The sequence below is a fragment of the Labeo rohita genome, unplaced genomic scaffold, assembly GCF_022985175.1.
Source record: "Labeo rohita strain BAU-BD-2019 unplaced genomic scaffold, IGBB_LRoh.1.0 scaffold_96, whole genome shotgun sequence".
Taxonomy (NCBI): Eukaryota; Metazoa; Chordata; class Actinopteri; order Cypriniformes; family Cyprinidae; genus Labeo; species Labeo rohita.
In genome coordinates this window covers 181,564-208,261 of record NW_026129920.1, presented here as the reverse complement: position 1 = coordinate 208,261, position 26,698 = coordinate 181,564, and the positions used below count along the sequence as shown (strand labels likewise).

The following is a 26,698-nucleotide window of genomic DNA, read 5'->3' as shown; positions in this document are numbered from 1 at the left end:
TCGCGAACCACTTCCGCTGTTCCGATCTAAATGATTCCCGATTCGCGCTCCGAAGTTTCGATCTGTATTATGATTCGCGAACCATCATTTCAGATCGGAACTTCGGAACATGGATTGCGAATCATTCAATTCGCGAAATGATTCGCGAACCACTTCCGCTGTTCCGATCTAAATGATTCCCGATTCGCGCTCCGAAGTTTCGATCTGTATTATGATTCGCGAACCATCATTTCAGATCGGAACGTCGGAACATGCGATGTTCCGATCTAAATCGAATGATTTCCGATCCGCCCTCCGCAGTTTCGGTCTGAATAATGATTTTTAAACCATCAGATCGAATCGCGAATCATTCAATTCGCGAAATGATTCACAAACCCGCTCTGCTGTTCCGATCTAAATCAAATGACTCCTGATCCGCGCTCCGAAGTTTCGATCTGAATCGAATGATTCGCGGTACGCGTTCCCTCCGATCCGAATCAAATGATTCACGATCCACGATTTGAAGTTTCAGTCTGAATCAAATGCTTGGCGATTTGCGAAACGACCGGAGCGATTCATTTTGTGACGCAGTTGATTCGGAGTTTCGAAAAGCTCGGTTCACCCACTACGTGCTTTTTAAAATCATTAAGCCATATGAAAATATTAATGTCTCTTTGATCTTTTTTTCTAATGAATCGCTTGAACTGAATAATCTCGAGTTCGAATCAATTGGACCGGTTCCAGCGTAAATGACTCACTCAATTGAATCAGTTTGTCTGTTTCTCCACTTTTCTCGTCTTCAGTCATGTTTACACGACACCGTCAGTACTACTACTGGCTTAGCTCGCTAGTTTTACGAAAGTAACTAAAATATTCGAAACAGGTATGATGTCTACAAATAAAATATCAATATTTCCATTCCAAAGATAACATCCAACACAAATCTACTCCGTATTGAGGTGAGGTAACCGGTTTACTGTTAACTAGTGAAACACTTCATAAATATGACGAGCTGCAGCTCAAAATACATGTTAGATGGAAACATTGTGCATTATGATGGAGATTGTGGCTTAATTCACTAGATTTGAAATAGTTTGACCACAGTTCAATAGGAAATCAGTTTAAAGCATCCAGGCAACTCATACATTCAAGTCAATCTCACATTTATCAGAATGTGCTGTAATAAATACTTGAGAAATGATAGTTGTATGTGATTGTATTAGTCTATGTAGAGTAAGAGTCAATGCAAAAAGAGCAGATGGGAGAAACAGATGAACACAGAACAGCAGAACGACAAAGTTAAAGAGGCTAATCTTTATCATTTAACTTAACTATGTAGTTTGTACTGTGTAGCATACTCCCAACACACCCAGGTGACACCCAAAAACACCCACACACCCTCTAAAACAACCACTTACCTCAAAAATAAGCCAATGACCCCTAAAATCCATGTGAACATAAAAGACATTGTTTTGGGTTGCACTGCACAAACACGTTTATAAAACAACCTAGTAGATCAATGTGTGAGGATTTACCCTGTAGTTTTATTCAGATGTTCTTCAGGTGTTTTACAAAAGCCTGTAGAAAACATCAGCGGTCGTTCATCCTGCAGTTCACATGGAGGAACGTGTTCCCCTCATTCACATTACCAGGAAACTGCGACAGGAAGACATGAACACATTTCACCGGCACTCATCTCCGTTCAAAACACACAGATTCACAACATGTCATGTCTACAAGAACCAGTTAGCAGCACAACCATGACACACACACACACACACACACACACACACACACATCAGAGGTCTACAATAGGAAAAGGTCAAACATCACAGCCGATACAGGAATGGCTTTACATGATATCTTCACTTGGGGACATCGTGTTGCGACCGCAGCCTCTGATTCAATAAGCTAACTAATAAAGCGTTATTAAATAATCTTAATATAAACTCTGGAGTCAGATGTTTAATCACCAATCTGAACTCTGACATAAATGTGATCACAGTATCATTTCTCAGAAACACAAACAGAAAGAAAAACAATTACAAAATGGAAAGTTTGAGGTTTGCAAGTTGTAATGACGTTCTGTGAGTTGTCCAGATGTTGCAATAGCAATTAGGGAAGGTCCCTGCTAGAAAAACCAGCAAAAACTAGTCTTAGCTAGTCTCCTAGCTGGTTTTGGGCTGGTAAGACCAGCAAACCGTCATAGACTGGTTTAAACATTAAGTTTTAATGTCTTGAAGCATTAAAGATTATTTAAATGAGTCGTTTTATTATTAAATTGTTTTGTAATAATTAACGATGCAAGAGCTTGTTGCATTCTCAATGCCGCCACAAGGGGCGCTATAGGGAACGTTAGCATTACAGTTAGCATGAAGAGAATCCTGCTGAGCACGTTAGTTAAAGTTAGTTAAGCTGTTGACGTGTTGATATGTAGCTAGTAGAAAAATAACACATACAGTGTGCTCGCACGTTGCGTTAGCGTACTTGCGTAGTGTGTTTTTGGCCTGTTTAGCAAAATAACGCAAGGACAGACGAGTAAAGCTCAATGTTTGCGATTTCACTAATAGCAGCAACTTTGGTATTTAACTTCGGATAGCTTTTGTCACGTTAGCGCTGCAGTATTTTGCTGGTGTTTTACCTTATTGGTCAATGAGTTTTTGTCACAACTTAAAAAAACATTGCATTGTCAAAGACATTTTCGTCCCCATCATGAATAGGAATGCACTGTTCCTTCGATGTCTCTTTGTCCCGCACAACCTCATCCCCCAGTTTAAAGTTCAGTTAGTGCTGATTTCATCAGTCACAAATCGTCCGTTTTATAAAAATAATAACTCCGCCCGAGAGCTGAAGATCACAGTGATTGGTCAGCGTGCCTGGAATGGTTCGGCTCAGTACATGTCCCTGTAGATCTCCTGCAGCAGCGGGTGCAGCGACGTCTCGGACTCCGTCTTCTTGATCTTCTGCACCAGGTGCGCGTTCTCCGTCACCAGCTGCCGCAGGTCTGCGAGCTTCTGCAGGAGTTTGGGGAAGATGAAGTTGGCGTCAGGATGATTGAGCTGCAAGTGCTGGTTGAGCGCCTGGAGGATGTTGTCCTGGATCTCCTCCACCTGATGGACGTTCATGAGACCTGGACGATCTACATGCAAGTAAACACACGTAAACCAATTTTATTACAATCTTGCTGCAGTTCCATCTTGAACCACTAGGGGTCAATGAATTTGAAAAACTCTCTCACCTCCACAGAGGATAATGGCGGCCACGAAGAGAGCGAGGTCGCTGTCGTCCAACTCGAGGGCATTAAACTTGACCGCGAACTCAAACTTCGGCTCCATGATCTCGTTGAAGGGTTTGCGCAGACTGCGCAGGAACTCTCTCGTCACGAAGCCCCGCCCATTCGCCACCAGCAGCCCATCCTTATTCATGAGCGATGGCAGCATGGCGAAGATCGCCTCATGGACCCCGTATTTCAGCAGCGTGACCTGCAGGAACGGAGAGGAGCTAGTTAAGTGGATTTCATTAATGCGCGAACTTGCATTTTTGGGGTTTTACGAAAAAATGTGCTGAAGAATGGTCTATGGCAGCCAATAGATTCAAATAAAGCATTAACGAATTTGACGAAGAGCATGCAAAAATGGATGTGAGGCTATATTTCCGCAACGGTTTGGTGTATTGAGACCAAGCTTGGTGTGTGCTATAACAACTATGACCTGAGGCTACCTGCACCGTTTTGGCACAGCGCCACCTAGTGGTCAGGAGATATGAAAAATGGCTCTTTTTGCCTATAACTTCTGAATGCTTTGGCCAAAACTTGGTGCAGCATGCTAAGTCAAACTATTCCCAATTTCCCATGTCAGCCATTGTGGGTGTTGGTCATTTTTTTATTTTGTCTTATATTGCTATATTTTACAAATGCATTAAAACTCGGTATGTGCCTTCAGCACCATGTTCTGACAGTACTCAAAAAAGTTTGGGGCAGCGCCACCTTGTGGTCGAAAGTTATAAAGAAATTTTGAAAAATGCTAATAACATTTGAGTACACTGGCTTATTGTAATGAAATTGATCTTAATATATTCTTTGGGTCATGCTGAGAACATCGATACCAATTTTGCCATAGTCAGGAGAACTTCCTGTCCACCAATTTGATTTTTTTGAGCTCCTCCTAGACCGTTGGTTCAATTTTCACCAAATTTGAGTCTATGAGACTATGCTGACATAAAGTTATGGATTACAAAACAGTTTTTGTTTAACGCATCAACAAATTTGCTGTAGAGATGCCAAACTGCGTCTGAGACTGTATCTTTGCAAAGCTTTAACATACTGACTCCAAACTTTGCACGTGCCATTGTCACCTCACACTGACCACACCACATCAATTTGGTAATAGCCAAATTCGCCACCTTTTGGTCAGAAGTAATAAAGCATCCATGAACCATTATTAATGAATTTTTTCAAAAATGCTAATAACTTTTGATTGCATTAGCTTTTTGTAATGAAACTTGTTCAAAAAGTTATGGATTATGGATTTTGTGTTGATAGACAAAACCGTTTTTGTATAGCACCACAACAAAATTGAGCCATGATGCCAGATTATGTCTGAGGCTGTATCTCTGAAAAGCTTTGACATATTGACAACAAACTTTGTCTGTGCCATTGTCACCACACACACAACACACCACATCAATTTGATAACAGCGCCACCTATTGATCAAAAGTAATAAGCCATTAAATCATATTACTAGTAGTTGTATATGATTTTTCAGACATTTGGACTAAAATCATCTTAAAATGGCTTTAATTTCTCATTGTTGTAGTTGGTCCGATGCTCTATGCCATGCTTAGCTCCTCATTTGCTTGTGCTTGTGCTCATTTCCCTTGTGCTTGGCCCCGCAATTGCTAAAATTGTATTTTGTGAATCAAATTCAATATAACATCTTGTGTATGCAACATTTAATGACTAATTTACACAGAAATGCATTTTCAAATGAACTGCATTAAATGCAACAACCTGACTTAATGACTTTACACACAATTTTACCTAATTAATTTACAGAATTAAACTAATTCAATAGTACAAATTACCCGAGAATAATTCTATCTATATACACGTTCTACTAGTTTTTCATGCATTGCATTAAATGTAACGATTTACTCAAATTATTTTATGAACCGTTTACAAAGAAATGCTTGTGTTTTTGGAAAATTCTTGCAATATTGCAAGAAATATTGTACAATCAATTTACATTGTCAGATACAGCATGCATTTTGAAGTCTGCATGTTAAACGAATTGCATTAAATGCCACAATTTGACTTTAATCGCTTTACACACAATTTCACCAAAAATTTGTTCTTTAATTGAAACAAATGGAATGCAACATTTTTCACTTGACTTCATGATTGATCTACACAAAAATTCAGCTTTTTAATTTAACTGAATGCGTCAATTTGCGCAATAATGGATTTACGATTGTTGCATTCAGTAAATTAGACTTTGTTTAGTTACCTGATCATTCAAGAAAAGGTCGATGAATCCCGGGATGCTTTTGGAGAACTCTGTGAGTTCTCGTACGGTTTCCACGGTCGTGCATTGACAGCGGTAGAACACGTGAACACCAATCTCCTTATTGGGCGGAGCTCCGTTAATCACCTGATTCCAGACCAGCCCGTTTTCCGCCTGCCACAGTGAGTCCATGTCATGAATGACAAACGGCTGAAGGACACACAGAGAATAAACATTTAGTTTTTGCAAGTATATTTTTTTGCAAGGCTGTTTTACATTAGACATGTCATTACCGGGCTTGCGTTGGTCTTCCCTGTCAGGATGTTGCGAGCTTTCTTCTTGGTCATGTTCAGATTCTTCAGGTAGGCGTTATTGACCCGTTTGGCGAGAGATTTCAGATCTGACCCGCTGGAGTTCTGAGAGCTCTTTTCCCCTGCTAACATACCCGCGACTAGCTTACGCTTCTCTGCCTCCGGCATCCGCCCGTATCGGATCGCTACAAACACAATCACATTCAATACACTAGAAAGTCAAGTTTGCTTTATTGTTTGATAATTTCTGTTGTCGTTTGGCTCACCGTCGTGGGACATCCCGAGCATTAGGCACTTTTGAAAACGACAGAACTGACACTTATTCCGACTTTTCTTTTGGATTTTACAGTTGCGCTCGCATTTCTCATATTCCAGCTTCATACGAATGGTCCTCCGGAAAAATCCCTGAGAGAAATAGAGACAATATGTACCCACACATGAAACATTTTACAATTTATTTACACAGAAATGCATTCTGCATGTATTCAATGAACTGCATTAAATGCAACAATCTGACTTGAATAATTTAACAATTTCATCAAACTAATTTAATGTTACAATTTATGCAAGATAGATGTGTTCTACTAATGTTTCATGTGTTTACATGCAATATTTTACTCAAAAATGGTTTATGTTTTGTGAATCAACTTCAATGCAACAAAGTTGTTCTGTCTGTATTTCAATAAAGTAATTCAATTTATGTATGAATCATTTTTTTTATAGATCTACATATAAATGTGTTTCAATAGTGTTTATTGTGTTGCATTTAATTCAACCCTTTGCTCAAGAACTTTTTATAAACTATTTATACAGAAATTAGTTCTAATGTTTTGTAAATCAAATTCAGTGCATCATTTTGCGCATTCAGTGTTTTTTTACAATGATTGACACAGAAATGCATTCTGCATGCGTTAAATGCATTGCATTAAATGCTAAAATCTGACTTGAACTACTTTAATTTTTACAAACAATTTCACAAAAAGTTGTTCTGCACACAAAACTAATTTAATGTTACAATTTATGCAAGTTAAATGTGTTTTACTAGTGTTTCATGTGTTGAAATACATGCAACATTTTACTCAAGAACAATTTTATAAACTGTTTATACAGAAATTATGTTTTTGTTTTGTGAATCTAATTCAATGCAACAACTCAAGCATTAAACACATTATGAATGATTTACAGAAATGCATTCTTTATGGGTTTAATGCACTGCATTGCCCACATTTCATCAAACTCCTGAAATGTTACAATCTAGGCAAGAATGATTAATGATTGATTTTTGTTTGATGAACTGCACTTTAATGCAACAATTCCTCAAGAACCTTTTATGAACTGCTTATACAGAAATTATGTAAGCATGACCTCTGACCTTGCATCCTTCACAGGCATGAACACCATAGTGAAATCCTGATGCTCTGTCGCCACAGATACGACACTCCATATTTAGCCCCGCTCCCTCCTCACGGCCCTGCAGGAGCTGCTCCGACAGGGGTGATGCTTTGGAGAGATCTACACACAAACACACAACTTCATGAAACTGTGCAAAAGCATATAGAAATGTGCAAACTAATCATCCATTATCACCTGTGGAGGCTGCTGTCGACTCAGGACTGACTGTACTGCGGCTCGTGTTGCTCCGCTCTTCCGTTTCATTCGCCTCCTGCCGGTTCGTCTCCCAGCTAAGCTCCTCCCCCTCCAGATCCATGCTGTCCCCTAGGTTAAGCTCCGCCCCTGCTCCCAGCTCACACAGCACGTCCTCCAAGTTTTTGTCATCTGGCCCCTCCCCTTGGCTGCTACAGGGGGAGGAGTCTTCGTTTCCCATAGACACTCCGCACACCACACCGGGAACTCTGGGTAACCTGCTCCTCAGAACGGCCGAATCTCTGCCATCCATCTCCAGAAAATCAAACACGCTTATGAGTAGCGGCGATCATAACAGCACCTGAAAGATGCAAACATAGTACAAACACGTTTTGTGTCTAAACAAATAAACGATTAATCGCGTACAAAAATAAAAGTTTGAGTTGCCTAATATATGTGTGTGTACTGTGTGTAGTTATTATGTGTAGTTATATAGTATATTTATTTGTGTAGTTATTAAATAAATATTTAGAAATATATGTATTTATTATAATTTTTCATATAATTTATATATATAAATAAAAATATTTCGCACATAAATAACATATTTCTCTTAAATACATACATTAACTTGTGTGTATTTATATAAACATAATAATTACACACAGTACACACACATATTAGGCTAACTCAAACCTTTATCTTGCATGTGATTATTCGTGATTAATCGTTCAACAGCCCTAGTTATATATAAACCAGGGTTATTATAGTTAAAAAAAATTGTTACTTGAAAAAAAGAAGAATGTTAAAGTAAATAAGATATCAAAAACTTATTTCATCTACATTCCAAAGCACATTACTCATTTTCATGTAACTTAATGTACAAAAAAAAAGTGTGGCAGCAGAGCGCTGGATCCAGAACAAAAACGGATCTGTCACGAATGTTTTCCTATGCATTTGATTAAGCACAGACAAGTACACAGAAGACACAACGATCTATCACGCCATATTAAAGAGCGCCAAAAAGGTATTTATTGCTTGAGTTTCCTAGACTTTGTTTGATATCAAAAGTAACACAAAGCCTAGCCTATTGCTATTAGTTCATTCATCAACTGAAAACAGCATAGACCAAAAGACCGATTGTGATTTAAGAATCGATTTTGGTTCATTAAAATGAGAATCTATTCAAATCGAGAAAGATCGAGAACGATTTTTTGTTTTGTTTTGTTTACAGCCCTAACATATTTTGTTGTTTTTAAACACTGTCGTCCTGTACCTTAGATTCATGATTAAAAATGAAAATGTGAACAAAAATAAAAACAATTAAAAGTTTTATTCTAATTAAAATATGAAAATTATAATGACGGGTGATAATAGATTATGACGGAATTTTCACGTTAAAGTCTCTAGCGCAACTGATACAGAAATTCAGTTTTTTTATTTTGTGAATCAAATTTAATGCAATAACATACGCATAAAAGATATTATGACTGATTTGCGTATATAGAGGATATATGCACACATAGGTAAATACATATATGCATACATATATATATATATATATATATACACACACACATATATATAGAAATATTAAATGTTTATTATGCCCAAATGATGTCAGTCCCATCTTAAAAGTGTCTGATCTGATGTGTTTGTGTGTGTGGATATATGTATTCGAGGAACAGTTGCGATAACACAACACTGATTTGACAGCTGTACGTTGTTCAGAAGGACACCGGAGCACCGCAGTAAGCCCACCCCCAACCGACTGGCCAACGCATGGCATTCTGGGAACTAACACCATCCAGCTGTAGAGACATGAGACGTCTGCGGGCGAACCGAAAACGTTTCCAGACTGACAGAGACGCTGCTGTCTTTAGACCTCTGACACACATACACACACACACACACATACGGACAGATGAGACCTTTGTGAGTGAATTTCTCAGTATCAGTTCCCAGAAACACCCAGTGAAACTCTGAGAATGAAGAGCAGAGGTCAGCGAGGCCCGTCACTTGAGCGCCTGCAGGCTGCGGGATCTGCCTCTCGCTGGAGCTTCACACTCTTTCACACTGAACTGTGACACACAGGCCTGCCCACAAACAAGTTCTACAAAAACATGATTTAACTTCCAAATATATCATGTAATCAAGTGTATTCATGATAACAAGCTAGCTTTGACACTAGGGTTAGTCTACGATCAAAGCAGCAGTGTGTCCGTTTAGATCAAACAAGAGCACAGATCATCCTGAAACCACAACTTTCTTCTGCAACAAACCAATCACACAGCATCTCTCTCACTGACTGGAGGTTCAGCGGGGTCCCGCGCTGCGATTGGTCAGCTGAGCGTTATGTGGGTCAGTGTGCGGATCAATGAGTGTGTTCAAACATGGCAGATCTCCTGCCATCAAGGAACTAAAGACCTTCATCACTAGAGCAGATTAGCAAATTTAATCCGCCACAGAATTTACACACGTCAGCACCAGGCCTTTCTTTGCGGGGGTCAAAGGTCACCACTACACTACAGTACACTACGCATACTCATCCTGCAGGATGTGGTAAGAACTTTCTTCTGTGTGTTTCATTTTTGAATGCAAAATACCATTATATGCACTTATGTAGTCACAGTCACCTTTTAACCCTACAAAGTGAAAGGAGCTGACCTTTTATAAAAAGTCAAACTCAGGTCAGACTTGTAAAAGCAGAGAATCATGTGACTGGAAGCGAGTCTTCATGGCAACATGGTTAATGAGTTTGTTAGTGACAGTAACTCAGACTGACAGCTGCTAGTTAGCAGGAGTGTTCATAAAGAGAGATCTTATCTTCAAACCACTAACTAGCGTGACTAACTGAGAACTAACCAAACCGCACTGACCCTAAACGACTCTTAGTGATGGTCCTCCTTGACTTTAAGCCAATTAGCCCTCATTAGTATACATTAGCTGCTCATTAGATGCTTTTGAAGGGCAGACAACAATAAACCTGTTTATTAACTAGTTTACCGGAATTAGAAAAGAGCTTACAGATGGAGAAACAACCTCCGTTTGATGGGTTCTAGGAATTTCAATGTTGTAATGTTTGCAAGTTAAAAAGTATTTAAAAACTCATTAAAAAAAAAAAAACAGTGGTACTTTGTACTTGTGTTTTTTTTATGTGAATGAATCCTATGATGCATTGCGAATTACCTAAAACAAAAAAGTCAGTGGAATTATTTTAAGTCTCTTCATTTATTTAGATGAATATGTAAATATGAGCTGCTCTATGTTTTTGCGAATTTTTATAGAAAGTTTGCTTTCGTTTTTTCTGAAACTAATTCATTTGATCTGATTTTGTTTGAGATGACGTCATACCAGTCTGTTCCTCAATTTCACTAGTATATCGGGGCCATATATATATATATATATATATGTATGTATATATATATATATATATATATATATATATATATATATAACGAAAGCATTTTTTTGTTTGTTTGTTTGTTTTACATTCAGAACTGACCTGATTTCCAAAAACCTGACTGACTGTCTGACATTCTCACTGGTCAATAAATGCCTGTCAAACAAGATTTGCCACAGAAATATGGCTGTTTAGGACTTCTTAAAATCACATATAAAGTCTTGTGGTTTCTACCAAATAACATCTTCATCAATTAACGTCACAGCTTGCAGTGCATATACGCAATATATATTTATAAATTTCTGTATAACGAGAGCTCTTTTTTTTACGTCCAGAATCTGTAACTTACTGACTGACATTTTCATTGGTCAACAGATGCCTACATTATGAGCGTGTGTTTTTGTCAACTTTTGGTCGTTGTCGTGACAGTGTCGATTTTGCTGTTTCCATGGAAACAAGAATTGGGACAGAACTTTTCTTAAACTTTCTTAAAAATCTTGTGGCTACTACCAAATATCATCATCATCATTAAACCTCAAAGCCTGCAGTGCATTGGTAAAAAAGGTTTACGTTATCGCTAAAAATCTCTATAACAAAAACATGTTTACACGTTATTGATAATAACAAAAACAATTTTTATGACCAGTATTTAAATGATTTCCAAAGGCCTAAAATTGTGTCACTGTCAGTCTCACTGTTCAATAAATGCCTACATCATGAACATGTTATTTTGTGAACTCTGACCAAATGACGTAGTGTTGTTTTTCGCTGTTTCCATGGAAACAAGAAACGTTCTACGCTATGAATTTGGCTATTTAAGACTTTTTAAAATCGCATATTAAGTCTTGTGGCTTCTACCAAAAATCATCAGTCATCACTGAACCTCACAGCTTGCGGTGCATCAGTCTGGAAAGATTTACGAAAAAACTTCGGAACCAGAGCATTTTTTAATTACGTCCTGAACCTGGAACTGACTGTCTGACATTTTTTTATTGGTCAACACACACCTACATCACAAGCTTGTTTTTTGTCAACGTTTGGTCACATGACAGTGTCGATTTTGCGGTTTCTATACAAACAAGAATTGCGACAGAAATTTCTGTTATGAATTTGCCGATTAAACACTTTTCAAAATCGCATTGTGGCTACTACTGAATATCATCATCATCATCACTAAAGCTCACAGCTTAAGGTGTGTTGGTCATGAAAGGTTTACACGTTATCACTAAAAATCTCTATAACGAAAACCATTTTTATGACCAGAATTGACCTGTTTTTTGCTGTTTCCATGGAAACAAGATTCACTACAGAAACATTCTACACTATGAATTTGGCTATTTAAGACTTTTTATAATCATATATGAAGTCTTGTGGCTTCCACCAAATATTACCATTGTTAGCATCAGTCTGGAATTTAAAAAAAAAAATCTATTTCTTTATAACAAAAGTTGTTGTTTTTTAAATGTCCAGAACTGACCTGATTTCTAAAAACCTTTAACTGACTGTCTGACATTCTCACTGGTCAACAGATGTCTATGTCAAGAGCATGTTATTTTTGTCAGCTTTTGGCCCAAATAACAATGTGACGTTTCCACAGTTTCCATGGAAACGAGATTCGCAACAGAAACGTTCTACACTACGAATTTGGCTATATAAGACTTAAGATCTTTTTAGCCTAAAACTGTCTGGCCGGCACTCTCGTTGGTCAACAAACACCTACATCATGAATGCGTTATTTTGTCAACTCTTAGACAAATGATGTAGTGTTGTTTTTCGCAGTTTCCATGGAAACGAGATTCGGAACAGAAATGACCTACGCTATGAATTTGGCTATTTAAGACTTTTAAATTGTATATAAATACTTGTGGCTTCTACTAAATATCATCATTTTAAAGAAAAATCTATTTCTTTATAACCAGAGCATTAATTTTTTTTATGTCCAGAACTGACCGGATTTTCAAAAACCTTGAACTGTCTGTCTGATATTCTCATTGGGCAACAGATGCCTACATCACAAGCGTGTTTTTGTCAACTTTTGGCCACATGACAGTGTCTGTTTTGCTGTTTGCGTGGAAACAAGAATTGCGACAAAAATTTCTGTTATGAATTTAGCGAATAAACAAAAAAATAATATAAAATCGCACTCGCCGCATCGTCTTGTGGTTACTACTGAATATTATCATCTTTTCTCTTTTTTTTACATCTAGAACTGACCTGATTTTCAAAAACCCTGAATATTCAAAACCTGATATTCTCATTGCTCAACAGATGGCTACAACAAGAGCATTTTTTTCATTACAGTGTAGATTTTGCTGTTTCCATGGAAACATAAATGTCTGTTACAAATTTGGCGATTAAACACCTTTTTAAAATCGCTTTAAAAGTCTTGTGGCTACTACCGAGTTTTTATCATTATCGCTAACCCTCACAGTTTGTGGTGCGTTGGTCAGGAAAAGTTTACACGTAGTCGCTAAAAATCGCTATAACGAAAATAATTTTATGACCAGAATTAATCTCATGTTCAAAAGCCCAAAATTGTCTGATTGCCACTCACATTGTTAAACAAATGCCTACATTGTGTGTTATTTTGTCAAATCTTGGCCGTTGTTTTTCGCTGTTTCCATGGAAACAAGATTCGCGACAAAAACGTTAGCGATATGCGTTTTTTACATCGAGAACTGTCAACTTTAGGCTACACGATGGAGCATCATTTTCGCTCTCAGGTGTTGACATTGCGAAGTGTTTTCCCCATTTTTTTTCTTCACGAGGACGTCAAAATATCCTAAAATATCCTAAAATTCGCAAATGCTAACAAACCGAGTTTCGCTTTCGCAAGCTCTTGCGTTTCACCATCTCAAATACTTTTATACAGACATCAGGTCTGTGAGACAGAAGACAGAGACAGACAGCCTGCGACAATCACACTATCTGACACTTATGCAGACCACAGCGAGGAAGGAAGGAACCTCCCTCAAACCTGCCGCCAGACGGACGGAAAGACAGACGCTGCTGCCTGAAATTAAAAACCAAAGGAACAAAAAAAGAGAAGGACAGTCTGTCTGTTAGGAAACAACACTCAAAACCACATGAAGCCTGACGGAGCAGATCTACGACAGACCCTGTGAGAGAAAAAACAAGACTAGTACACTTCATCACGCATCACTAGCAGTTCATGAGATACTACAGAGCGGATGATGTGTTAATATTAAGCGGCGGGTCGTGACTCCTCGGGGTCGATGAACGGGTACCACCACAAACATCTCAAAGTTCACATCAACATATTTTTCTCGGGTGGGCGACTCTGGCCTTGGCGGCTTCTTCATGTTTGTATTTTTTGCATGAAGTTGAACTTGTGATGAGTGAAAAACACCTCAAACGGGTTTCCAGTGATTTTACAGCCCGTTCAGTAACTGTTTGTTCAGTTAGTAAACACACAGTGTGTGCCAGTATGTTGCAAGAGGACGAACCGTCCCAAAATCACCCCAAAACAACTTTCCCCTACAAACATGCCTTAATCTGTCTATTTTTCTATACATGGATACATACGTGTTTTAACGCTTGGCGTGATGTCAGCACAAAACTCTCTTTGAAACTTTATATGAGCACAAACTTATCGGTCTCAGTAAATAAACCATTAGAGTTTCATATGACCGCATGACAAATGAACGTTAAACAAACTTACGAGTCAATCCCGATTGTTTATTCCGTTATTGTCCAATCGGATCAACGAGAATCCAAGAAACTATTCATGTTTACCGGGACGCGCTCCGCTGCGCTGCGCTTCATCATACGGGAGTCCCGACGGCGAGAGCGCTCCGTTTCACACGCGTCACGGCCCCGCTCCGGTATGACGTCATAGCGGCTCATTTCACTTAACCCTATAAGAACCGCACGCGTATTTATAAGTAGCCTATATATACATATTCCACTCATGTGATGCATTATGAACATTTGTTTTTAGTGTTTTTAGTATTAGTTTTTCTTTAGTTGCAGCACAAACGCTATTTATATTTACGCTTATTTTAATCATCTCAAGTTTATGCGCTTACTTCCGGTCATCGCCAGCAGATGTCGCTGTTCGCCATGTAAAACCGATGAAACGCCAATCGAATCACTCTGTAAACTTGAGGGGATTTTAAACGTGTAAGATATTTTCGTTTTAGCATCCAAACAGCGTATGAAAGCGTATAACTACTGCGTATTTACTGAAAAGCTGCGCTTTGCATTTTAGTAAGATTGCATTAAAATGTGTAAAATACATAAGAGTTGCACTTATTTTGTTTGTCTACTCATTTATTTTCTTTCGTGACAGTGAGTGCGATAGCAGTTTATCTACACAGCATCTTCTGCTCACACAGGAAACAGGAAGTCAAACCACAGCTGCTTCACCAAAAATCATCCTGGGTCTGTCATACAGCAACAACAACAACACAATACATTTCAGTTTCAGTTATGATTTCAGCTATGCTTCATTCACAGTCGATTTCTTAAAGAAATAGTTAACGCAAAATAAAAATCTGCTGAAAATGCACATCAGTTGCTCATCAACAGATCCTCTGCTGTGAATGAGTGCCGTTAAAATAAGAGTTCAAGTGAAAAAGAACATCTTCTGTTTTTGCCACATATTTTGGACTGTTTTGGCTTGTACACGATGCAAATTTCTCTCCTGATTCAGACCAGACTGTTTTTTACACTGGAGGAAGTGTTATTATGGATTGCAGAGTTCAAAACAGCTTTTTAATGATGGATTTGTTTCAGATTTTGTCTTCTCAAGATGTTAACTAATGGACTGGAGTGGTTGTGGATTATTGTGATGTTTTTCTCAGCTGTTTGGACGCTCATTCTGACGGCACCCATTCACATCCATTGGTGTGCAAGTGATGCAATGCTACATTTCTCCAAATGTGATGAAGAAACAAACTCATCCTAATCTTGGATGACCTAAAGATGAGTACATTTTCAGCTAGTTTTCATTATTGAGTGAACAGTTTCTATGTCAGTTGTACTAATTTTTTCAAGTTTATTCAGCGTCATTTGGCTGTGCGTTTTCACTGTTGCCGCAGTCCATATTCTCTCCGCCGCTGGTGTCGTCATAGTGGAGGCTGTTCTGTTTCTCCCTCTCGGGTTTCGGTGGAGGTCTGGATTCGGTCTCGCTGACCGAGGGGTTGCGGACCGGAGGAGCGAGGAGATTACTGGAGGACGCTCTCCTTTCTTTAAGAGAATGGAACAGAAGAACAGAAATGAACTCTGATTTTATGCAGTTAATAATGCTACAAGAACATAACAAACCTCCAGGGCCGATGGGGTGCATCAGGCGGTTCATCTGCACGTTCCAGTGTTTGACGCTCGTGCTGGCCTGCCGGAGTTTGCGCTGCGCCGCCTGCGGACGACACACGTTCATAAGTGTGGAGGAACACGTGAGGAACGCAACACAAGCGTGGCGCTGAGCTCACCGCGATGTCCTGGTCCACTCTGCGTCGGCTGGCTCGCACTCTGTCCAGTTGAAGTTGGGCATCATCCAGAGCCTGAGACTTCCTCTCCATCTCCTGCATGAGCTCCTGCTTCTCACGCTGGGTCTGCTGGAGCTGCTCCTCTTGCTCCTCCTGCAGCGCCAACAGAGACTTCACCTTCTCCTCCTCCTCGGCCAGCAGCCTGCAAACACCAGACGAAACGCTAGCGCTTAGCTACACACCAGAGTGAAACTTAACACTAAACTACACCTAAACACCAGAAACATCGATGCTAACATAGTTAAACATCAGAAATATTAATGTAAACTCAGCTAAACACCAGAAATATCAGTGCTAACTCGGCTAAACACTAGAAACATACATGCTAGCACAGCTAACCACCATAAACATTTAGGATAATACAGTTAAACACAAGAAACATTGATGCTAACAGCTTAACATCAGAAATAACAACGGTAATAGAGTTTAACACCAGAAATATGAATGTAAACACAACTAAACACCAGAAACATTAGAGCTAACATTGCTAAACACCAGAAATGTCAAAGCTATCTCAGCTAAACACCACAAATATCAGTGCTAACTCAGCTAAACACCAGAAACATAGATGCTAGCACAGCTAAACACCATAAAAATTTATGATAATAAAGTTAAACACAAGAAACATTGATGCTAACACAGCTTAATACTAGAAATAACAACGGCAAAAAAAGAAACATGAATGTAAACACAACTAAACACCAGAAATATTAATGCTAACATTGTTAAATATGAGAAATATTAATGCTAATTCAGCTAAACACCAGATATATTAGCGCTAACATTACTAAACACCAGAAATGTCAAACTATCTTTGCTAAACACCAGAAATATCAGTGCTAACTCAGCTAAACACCAGAAATATCAATGCTAACTTTGTTAAACACCAAAAACATTGATGTTAACACAGCTAAACACCAGAAATATCAATTCTAAAAGCTAAACAGATCAGCTAAAAGAGACAAACACTAGAAATATCAATGCTAACAGTTAACACCAGAAGTATTAACGCAAATGCCGTTAAACACCAGAAATATTAATGTTAACTCAGCTAAACAGATCAGCTAAAAAAGACAAACATTAGAAACATCAATGCTAACACAGCTAAACACCATAAATTTTAATAACATTTTAATTTTTAACAAAAAAAAAAAAAATTATATATAATGTTATAATGTTAACATGTGTAGCTAAAACAAAACATCAGTGCTAAAACTGCATTTAAGCATTTCAGCAAAATAAAAACAGCAGGGCTTAAACTGAAAACTAGCATTTAAAAAACTCAACTTCAGAGCTCACAAAGCTTATTAAGCTGGGTTAAGTTACCCAGACATTATGAGAGGCAACTAAACACCAGCTGTGTAGCGCTAAACACTAGCACTTCTGCTTTAGGTTTATTCATCAAGTGAAACATATCAGTAAGGCTGTGGCAGCACACATTTAATCAGCGTGTTTGATGATAACCCGTCTACATTTGTGCAACATTTACCGAGACGCCAACCACAACACAGATGACAGGAAGTGTCATGTGTATAATGTTTTTCAGCGACTGCATGTGTGTGTGAGAGAGAATTTAAACATTTATTAGCCGTATCTCCACAGCTAAAGGTGCCTGAACCTGCTTTAGCGACTTGACTAAAGCAAAAATAATTAAGAAAATAAGTAAACAATATATTTATAATGATTTTTATCCTCACAGATAGATGGATATTTTAGTCAATTTAAATTAATATATGTATAAAATACATGCATATATAAATACAAAAATATATGTAAATAAGAACTATGGAGGTCTATGCCTATATGCTATCTATGCCTCTTTTATATTTAAAATATTTAATTTAAATATAAATAATTTAAATAATTTTATTTAAATATTTTAATATATGAAATGAACGTGTGTGAGAGAAATGAACGTTTGTTGTTGTTTTTTAAATTTTGGGGCGGAGTTTCCTTTGAGTGTTACTGACAACCTTTCTGTCTCTCTCTTTCTCTCTGTATGTCTCTCTGGTGCGTGTATGTACACGTGAGTGTGTGTGTGAGTGTGTACTTGTTTTTGCTACATTGTGGGGATTAAATGTCCCCACAAGGATAGTAAAACCTGAAATTTTTGACATTGTGGGGACCGGCCTGCGGCCTGTTAAAAAATCATTAAAAATAGTAAATGACGTTTATCTGAAAATGCAACGGTGTAAACATATTTTCTGTAAGGGGTAGGTTTAGGGTTAGGGTTGGGTTAGGGGATAAGACAATATCGTTTAGTCAATATAAAAACTATAGAAGTCTATGGAAAGTTCCCACAATTCACAAAAACAAACGTGTGTGTGTGCACCTGGTCTGTGTGTATCTGTACGTCTCTTCCTCCTGTCGTGCTCTGATCTGTTGCTCTAGAGCTTCCTGAAGTCTGTGATGAAGATCTTCCAGCTCTCTGATTCTCCGCTGCTGGTGTTCAGCCTCCAGATCTCGCACCGCCACCTCAGCACGAAGATTCGCCCGTGCCTGACACACACACACACACAGAGCCTGTTACAGTCTGCACTGTCTGTATAGGCTTCCTTTTCAAGTCCATCGCACATATTTTACACTTACATTGCATTTTTTTTTCACTTACAGTGTGAGATATTTCTAAACTGGCTGAAATAAAATAAATGCCGTGTTGCATTTTATTTTATTTTAGTTAACATCTGTTTTCTTTCAAGTTTAACATTTTTAATTGTTTTAGTTAACTATAAAATCATTTCTTTCCAATGATCAATAAAAACATTTGTATTATTTATATTTGTTTTATTTTTACACTTAACTTGTCATTTCTATATTTTAATTTAATGAAACAATTTTAAATTAATTTTAATCATTTAATTAAATTATTTTAAAAATATTGTTTAACAACTAGATAGTAAAGTTCGCAGACAAACTTTAAATTTGCTTGAAAAAGCCTTGCCATGTAGTTTGAAGTAGTTTTAAAAGCTTTAAGTTTGAAGGTGTCCAGTTTTAACTAGTTTGAAGTTTAAATTAGTTTTAAAATTAGTTGCTAGGCAACCTAGCTAGGCTAGGTGGTTGTTAGGGTACCCCGGGTGGTTGCTAAGGTGTTGCTATGCATTTGTTAGGGAACTTGGGGTGGTTACTAGGGTGGTTGCGGGGGTGTTGCTGTGCGGTAGCTGGGGTAACCACAATGCTTGCTAAGGTGTTGCTATGCAGTTGCCAAGGTACTCAGGGTAGTTGCTAGTCTAGAGTGTTACTAGCACATGTTGTTAGCATTATTAGCATGTTACTAGCATGTTAACATTATTAGCAAGTTACTAACATGTTACTAGGATGATTAACAAGTTATTAACATGTTAGCATGATTATCTGGTTAGTAGTATGTTACTAGCACGATTAGCAAATTACTAGCATGTTGTTATGATTAACAAGTTACTAGTATGTTACTAGCATGATTAGCAAACATGTTGTTAGCATGATTAGCAAATTACTAACATGCAACTAGCATGATTAACAAACATGTTGTTAGCATTATAAACAAGTTAGTATCATGTTACGATTAGCAAACGTTACCATTATTAGCAAGTTAGTAGCATGTTACTAGGGTGATTAGCAAGTTACTAGCATTTGTAAACATGATTAGCAAGTAAATAGCATGTTGCTAACATGTTTGTAACATGTTACTAGCATGTTGTTACCATGATTAACAAGTTACTAACAGGTTACTAGCATGATTAGCAAGTTACTACCATGTGGTTAGCATAATGAGCAAGTAACATGTTATTCACATGATTAGCAAGTTACTAGCATGTTGGAAGCATGATTTGCGAGTTACTAGCATGTTTATAGCATGACTAGCATGTTACTAGCATGTTGGTAACATGTTTATAGCATGATTAGCATGTTTATAGCATGTTGCTAACATGTTTATAACATGATTAGCATGTTGATAGCATGGTTAGCAAGTTACTAACATGTTGCTAACATGTTTGTAGCATGATTAGCATGTTACTAGCATGTTGTTAACATGTTTGAAGCATGATTAACGAGTTACTAGCATGTTTGTAGCATGATTAGCATATTACTAGCATGTTGATAGCATGGTTAACAAGTTACTAACATGTTGCTAACATGTTTGTAGCATGATTAGCATGTTACTAGCATGTTGTTAACATGTTTGAAGCATGATTAGCGAGTTACTAGCATGTTTGTAGCATGATTAGCATGTTGATAGCATGGTTAGCAAGTTACTAACATGTTGCTAACATGTTTGTAGCATGATTAGCATGTTACTAGGATGCTGCTAACATGTTTATAGCATGATTAGCATGTTGATAGCGTGGTTAACAAGTTACTAACATGTTGCTAACATGTTTGTAACATGATTAGCATGTTACTAGCATGTTGTTAACATGTTTGAAGCATGATTAGCGAGTTACTAGCATGTTTGTAGCATGATTAGCATGTCACTAGCATGTTGATAGCATGATTAGCAAGTTACTAACATGTTGCTAACATGTTTGTAGCATGATTAGCATGTTACTAGCATGTTGTTAACATGTTTAAAGCATGATTAGCGAGTTACTCCTTCACCTCCTGCGCCTCCTGTAACTGCCTCTGCAAGGTTTTCTGCAGCTCCTCATGCTGGCTGCGCCTCCTCTGCTCCTCCTGCTGCAAGGAGACCCGAGCCTGTCTCTGCGCCTCCTTCAGGAGCTCCAGCTCGGCCAACTGCTCCTCACGCTCTCCCTGCAGCTCCCGCAGCCTGCGCGTCTCCTCCGCGCGCATCGCACGCCTCCTCTCCCTCTCTTCGCGCAGCTCCCGCCTCCGTGCCTTCAGCTCCTCGTGCAGTGACACCCTGCCTTCCGCGGACAGACGCAGAGCCGTCTGGATCGCTGTTATTGTCAAATATTTAACCAGTTAATTATTACAAAATTCAGTGTGGCTTATGTTATGCTTGTTAATATTTATAAATTGTAATAGAAAACTAGATTAAAAAAAAAGTTTGTCAAGACAAACTTTAAGTTGGCTTGAGAAAGCCTGATCAGAAAGTTTGTAAAAGTTTAATGGTTTTCAGTCTGAAATAGTTTGAAGTTTAAAGTAGTTTTAAAGCTTAAAGCTTTAATGTTTTGAAGGCAAAAAACAAAAAAAAAATCAGATAGATAGATATGATTAACCTGTTGCTAGCATATTTCTAACATTATTAACAAGTTACTAACATGTTTTACCATAATTAACATTTTGTTGGCATGTTTCTAACATGATTAGCATATTGCTAGCATGTTTTTAACATGATTGGCATGTTGCCAGAGTTTGCTAGCATGATTAGCATGTTGTTATCATGTTTCTAGCATGATTTGCATGTTGTTAGCACGTTCCTAGCCTGATTAACATTTTGTTAGCATGTTTCTAGCATGATTAGCATATTGCTAGCATGTTTTAACTTGCTTCTAGCATGATTAACGTGTTGTTAGCATATTCCTAGCCTGGTTAGCCTGTTGCTGGCATGTTTCTAACATGATTAACAAGTATCTAACATGTTTCTAGCATGATTAACATTTTGCCAACATGTTTTGAACATGATTAATGTGTTATTAGCATGTTCCCAGCCTGATTAGCCCTTTGCTAGCATGTTTCTAACTTGATTAACAAGTTATTAACATGTTTCTAGCATGATTAACATGTTGTTAGCATGTTTCCAGCATAATTAGCATACTGATAGGATGTTAGCATGATTAGCATGTTGCTAGCATAATTCTAACATGATTAGCATGTTGTTAGCATGTTTCTAGCATGATTAGCATATTGCTAGCATGTTTTTAACATGATTAGTATGTCCTTAGCGTTTGCTAGCATAATTAGCATACTGATAGGATGTTACCATGATTAGCATGTTGCTAACATGTTTTTAGCCTGATTAACATTTTGTTAACATGTTTCTAGCATGATTAGCATATTGCTAGCATGTTTTAACATGTTTCTAACATGATTGTCAAGTTACTAGCAATGTTAGCATGTTTGTAACATGTTTACCATGTAACTAGCATGTTGTTACCATGATTAGCATGTTGTTAGCATGTTTCTAACATATAGAATAATTTATAAATAATTCTAATAAATTTAACTGAAATATTTAACAAAATTCTGTGACATTTATGCTTAAAATAAATAAATAAATAAGAATTAATAAATAATATAGAACTAATTTGTAAATTTTATAATAAAATTGTGAAATCATTTAATTTAATTTTATATTTAAAAAAGGGTATAAATATAAATTTTTAACAAAAATATCTAAACATCTTTAAAACACCATACATCATGCCATAACATTTTTGACAAGATTTTCTTTTTATCATTTCTGCAGTGATATTGATAGAATGAGGACCTGTGATCCACTCCTGTCTCTGTCTGGAGTCAGGCGCGCTGATCTCGAAGGTTTTGTTGAGCGTCTTGACGCAGAACATGCATCTTTTCCCGTCCCTGTCCGACAGCACCTGTCAATCACAGTCACACGCTGTGTTATACACAGAAAGCGTCGGATGCAAACACATCACTGTATAGTCGTACCTCCACGCAGCAGTTCTGGTCCATCTCGATGACGCCCTTACAATCTTTGCAGTCCTCGCTGACGAAGTACGAGAGTGAGCCAGGCTTCAGGCAGAACCAGCGCTCTGTCCAGTTCCTGCGAAGATGACCCTTCTTCCACAGATAGCCCTGAAACACACGCAGACGGGTCACATGGACACCTGTCTGACATCAGACGGAGTGAGAGAATTAGAGATGAACGCACCTCCTTCAGCACGTTCCCCACCATCTCCCTGTAGACCTTCTCCACGGCTACACTGATGCTCTCGCCATCCACTCCTCGACTCACGGCGGCTGAGTTCACCACGTCCAAGAAGTTCCAGACGCTCAGGCCGTCCTTCTGCACAGCGTCCTGCGACAGGAACTCCTCCAGCTCCACGCAGGTCAGCTCCACCGGCATCACGCTGCTGATCTTCCTCAGCAGATACTCTGCCTGCAGAACAAACACAACATAAAAATCAACAAAATTGAATCTTTACATATGCTGAAATTCATGAATGAAGAATAAACCGAGTCTTTTTAGAGTTCATGGTGGTCAGGCTGGTTTTTTGGAACACAGTAGCTGGTTTGATGCTGGTCCAAGGTGGTTTACCAGCTCTAACCAGCTTTACCAAGATTGGCCACCAGGTCTACCAACCATGTAGATCAACTTGGACCAACTAGTGTTCATAAATGATGAAGATCTTTAGAAGTGTTTCAGCTCACCTCCTCCGGCACGAGTGTGAGAGGATATCCGTCCGCTAGAAAGTTGAAAAGACACCAGAGCCGCATGCCGTCCTGATTGGACAAAACCCGGTGCGTGTCGGGACGGTAGTTTTTCTTGGAGCAGAGAGTCCAGCATAGCTCATCCACTTCCTCTTTAACGAACGTCCCCTCCGTCACCTGATGACACAACAAACGCGACTCAATCTTGATTAATTCTTCAAGAAAGCAATGAGATTCAATGAAGACTTTGGTTTCTTCCCCAGTGACTCACACAAGTTTCAATAGGTCTCATCAATGTCTCAAACTGTGCTCTCATGCATTTTTCATTCATTTGTATTTTGACTTTTTAGGAGAAACATCCGAGACAAAATCCAGATTTTCCAGAGATCCTGAGACCTCAAAAAAAGTCTATGAGCTATGAAAGAGCAACTGCTGACAAATAACTTTGAGCAGGACATTTTCCCAAATCTCTTTCCAGATAAAATCTTTTTAATATCTCAATTATTTCTCCAAGAAATCAATGAGATTCAATTGAGACTTTGGTCTCTTCCCCAGTAATCTCATGTGGGTCTCCTATAGGGTTTCAGATCAGATGTCAACAATGTCTCAAACTGTGCTCAGATTAGACTCATGCATTTCTCAATCATTTCAGTTGAACTCTAGAGTTTGAGATGAGATCTCAACTATGTCTCAAATACTAAACTCAGATTTGTCTCATTCATTTGAACTGTCCTTTTTTGGGAGAAACATCTAAGACAAAATTGATCCTGAGAAGTCATTGAAGTCTATGAGAGATGAAAGAGCGACTGCTAAACAATAACTTTGAGCAAGACACATTTTTCCACATCTCTTCCCAAATAAAATATTTGTAATATCTCAATTATTTCTCCAAGAAAGCAATGAGATTCAATTGAGACTTTGGTTTCTTCCCCAGTAATCTCACAAACGTCTCCGCCAGAGTTTTAGAAGAGTTCTCAACAGTGTCTCAAACTGTTCTTGCATTTGACATTTCTGATTCATTTGTATTTCCCTTTTCAGGAAAAAAAACATCTGAGACAAAATCCAGATTTTCCAGAGACCCTGAGACCTCAATAAGGTCTATGAGCTATGAATATTTCTCATTAAATGAGTTGAGCTCCACATTAATTTTCTAGCTCCAAACTTTATTAGATTCACTCTTCCGGGTTATTTTCACATGATTTCAGGAGAAACGTGATACTTTAATAAAACATAACGGAGAGTATCATGAGAATTAAATGAGCACCTTTTGAAAGTGTGTTTGTGTTGCGGTACCTTGTCCAGTATGAACTGGTTTAGGTAGGGCATGTACCCCTGAGTGGATACAGGACCGTCATCATCATCACTGAAGTGTCTCTCGAGGGCCGCGGGGTCGTGAGGAATCCGTAAAACACTGTGAAGATTATGAGACAAAACCTGCACACACACACACACGCACACGCACACACGCACACACAAGCTTTTGTTTGATACCAATCCGTCTAAAGCCACAGAGTGTGAGTCAGATTAACTAGAACAGCAGTTTCACAAACTCGGATATCTAAATTAGAACATACTTCACACTCCTGTGTTATTTAAAGACATTATTGATGCAGACAAACACAAACCATCAAGAGAAACCTCCTTCAATCAAACCAGACCACTTCACAGTCAAATATAGTACGATGATGTAATGATGGGTGAAAACATTGAGTGCGCGCTAAAAAAAACTCCAGAACTATACTGTATATACAACATATAATGTACACAGTATGCAACATTTACATATAATACGCATAAACAAGACAGATGTTATTATAATTAAGGTAAATACTGCATAAAGTTAAGAATTGTTTACTTTATCAATCACTTTTAACTTTGTGGGCGTCCCTTAAATGTGAACTTTTGAGACTTGCATATCTACACAAACACCTGTTTCTGTCTCACCTTGAGCTGTGATTTGGACACTTTGCCGCTGTCTTCGGTGTCCAGGGACGTGAAAGCGTACCAGATACTTTTCAGCAGAGCAGCTCTCAGCGCCATGTCTCACACTCACCTGATGATCTGAATCTTATTTTTCCTCTCCTTCATTCTCTCTGAAAGTCTACCCACATCCTGCAGGTGTTTGCTGACCTCTGGCGCCCCCTGTCTGCAGTCCTGAGATCACTTCACAATAACATATTACCATACTAGTAGTTTCTGTAGTGTGCAGTATGCATACTAGGGCTGCTCGATTATGACAAAAATGATGACTCATCATCATTACTTTGATCATGATTATTAAATTATTAATAATCATGATTATTATTATTAAAACTAATCAGTGGTTTTGGAATCATCATGACCTTCTGAAAGTGGATTTCCTTGAACTTTAAACATAATATAACAAACAGATAGACAAACAGATGGACGGATGAACAGACAGATAAATGGATATATGGATGAACAGATGATAGACAGAGAGAAAGATGGATAGATGGATGGATGGATTGACAGACAGATGATAAATTGATGGATAGATGTACAGATGAATGGACGAACAGACAGAGAGATAGATAGATCGATGGATGGATGGACAATAAACAGATAAACAGGCAAACAGTTGGAGGAATGGATGGACGGATGGACGGACGGACGGACGGACAGATAGATAGATAGATAGATAGATAGATAGATAGATAGATGAATGGATGGATAGATAGATGGATGAATGGATGGACAGATGGACGGACGGACACAGATAGATAGATAGATAGATAGATAGATAGATAGGAATGGATGTACAGACAGACAGACAGATAGACGGATAGATAGATAAATAGACAGATGGATGGATGGATGAACAGACAGATAAATGGATATATGGATGAACAGATGATAGACAGAGAGAAAGATGGATAGATGGATGGACGGATTGACAGACAGATGATAAATTGATGGATAGATGTACAGATGAATGGACGAACAGACAGATAGATAGATAGATCGATGGATGGATGGACAATAAACAGATAAACAGACAAACAGTTGGAGGAATGGATGGATGGACGGACGGACGGACGGACGGACGGACGGACGGACAGACAGACAGATAGATAGATAGATAGATAGATAGATGAATGGATGATAGATGGATGAAT

The 26,698-nt window shown here is 38.2% G+C and overlaps 2 protein-coding genes across 2 annotated transcripts in view; both read right to left on the bottom strand.

The window, feature by feature from the left end:
- Nucleotides 1–1,503: 1,503 nt before the first annotated feature.
- Nucleotides 1,504–14,626, bottom strand: pparda (peroxisome proliferator-activated receptor delta a). Its single transcript, XM_051105308.1, has 8 exons — nucleotides 14,462–14,626; nucleotides 7,380–7,737; nucleotides 7,165–7,304; nucleotides 6,059–6,197; nucleotides 5,775–5,977; nucleotides 5,485–5,691; nucleotides 3,218–3,461; nucleotides 1,504–3,118 (listed from the first exon to the last, which is right to left on the bottom strand). Exons 2-8 carry the CDS (start codon nucleotides 7,687–7,689, stop codon nucleotides 2,871–2,873), a joined length of 1,491 nt encoding a protein of 496 aa, XP_050961265.1. The 5' UTR covers nucleotides 7,690–7,737; nucleotides 14,462–14,626; the 3' UTR covers nucleotides 1,504–2,870.
- Nucleotides 14,627–15,064: 438 nt separating this feature from the next.
- Nucleotides 15,065–26,698, bottom strand: part of def6b (DEF6 guanine nucleotide exchange factor b) — a 17,671-nt gene continuing 6,037 nt past the window's right edge. The window contains exons 3-13 of the mRNA XM_051105321.1: nucleotides 25,506–25,724; nucleotides 24,855–24,995; nucleotides 23,562–23,738; nucleotides 23,062–23,289; nucleotides 22,839–22,985; nucleotides 22,657–22,765; nucleotides 20,865–21,163; nucleotides 18,622–18,788; nucleotides 16,233–16,431; nucleotides 16,069–16,159; nucleotides 15,065–15,990 (exon numbers count right to left, since the gene is read on the bottom strand). Of these exons, the coding sequence (XP_050961278.1) occupies nucleotides 15,800–15,990; nucleotides 16,069–16,159; nucleotides 16,233–16,431; nucleotides 18,622–18,788; nucleotides 20,865–21,163; nucleotides 22,657–22,765; nucleotides 22,839–22,985; nucleotides 23,062–23,289; nucleotides 23,562–23,738; nucleotides 24,855–24,995; nucleotides 25,506–25,601 (1,845 nt within the window). The 5' untranslated portion in view covers nucleotides 25,602–25,724 and the 3' untranslated portion in view covers nucleotides 15,065–15,799. The remainder of the gene's footprint in view (nucleotides 15,991–16,068; nucleotides 16,160–16,232; nucleotides 16,432–18,621; nucleotides 18,789–20,864; nucleotides 21,164–22,656; nucleotides 22,766–22,838; nucleotides 22,986–23,061; nucleotides 23,290–23,561; nucleotides 23,739–24,854; nucleotides 24,996–25,505; nucleotides 25,725–26,698) is intronic.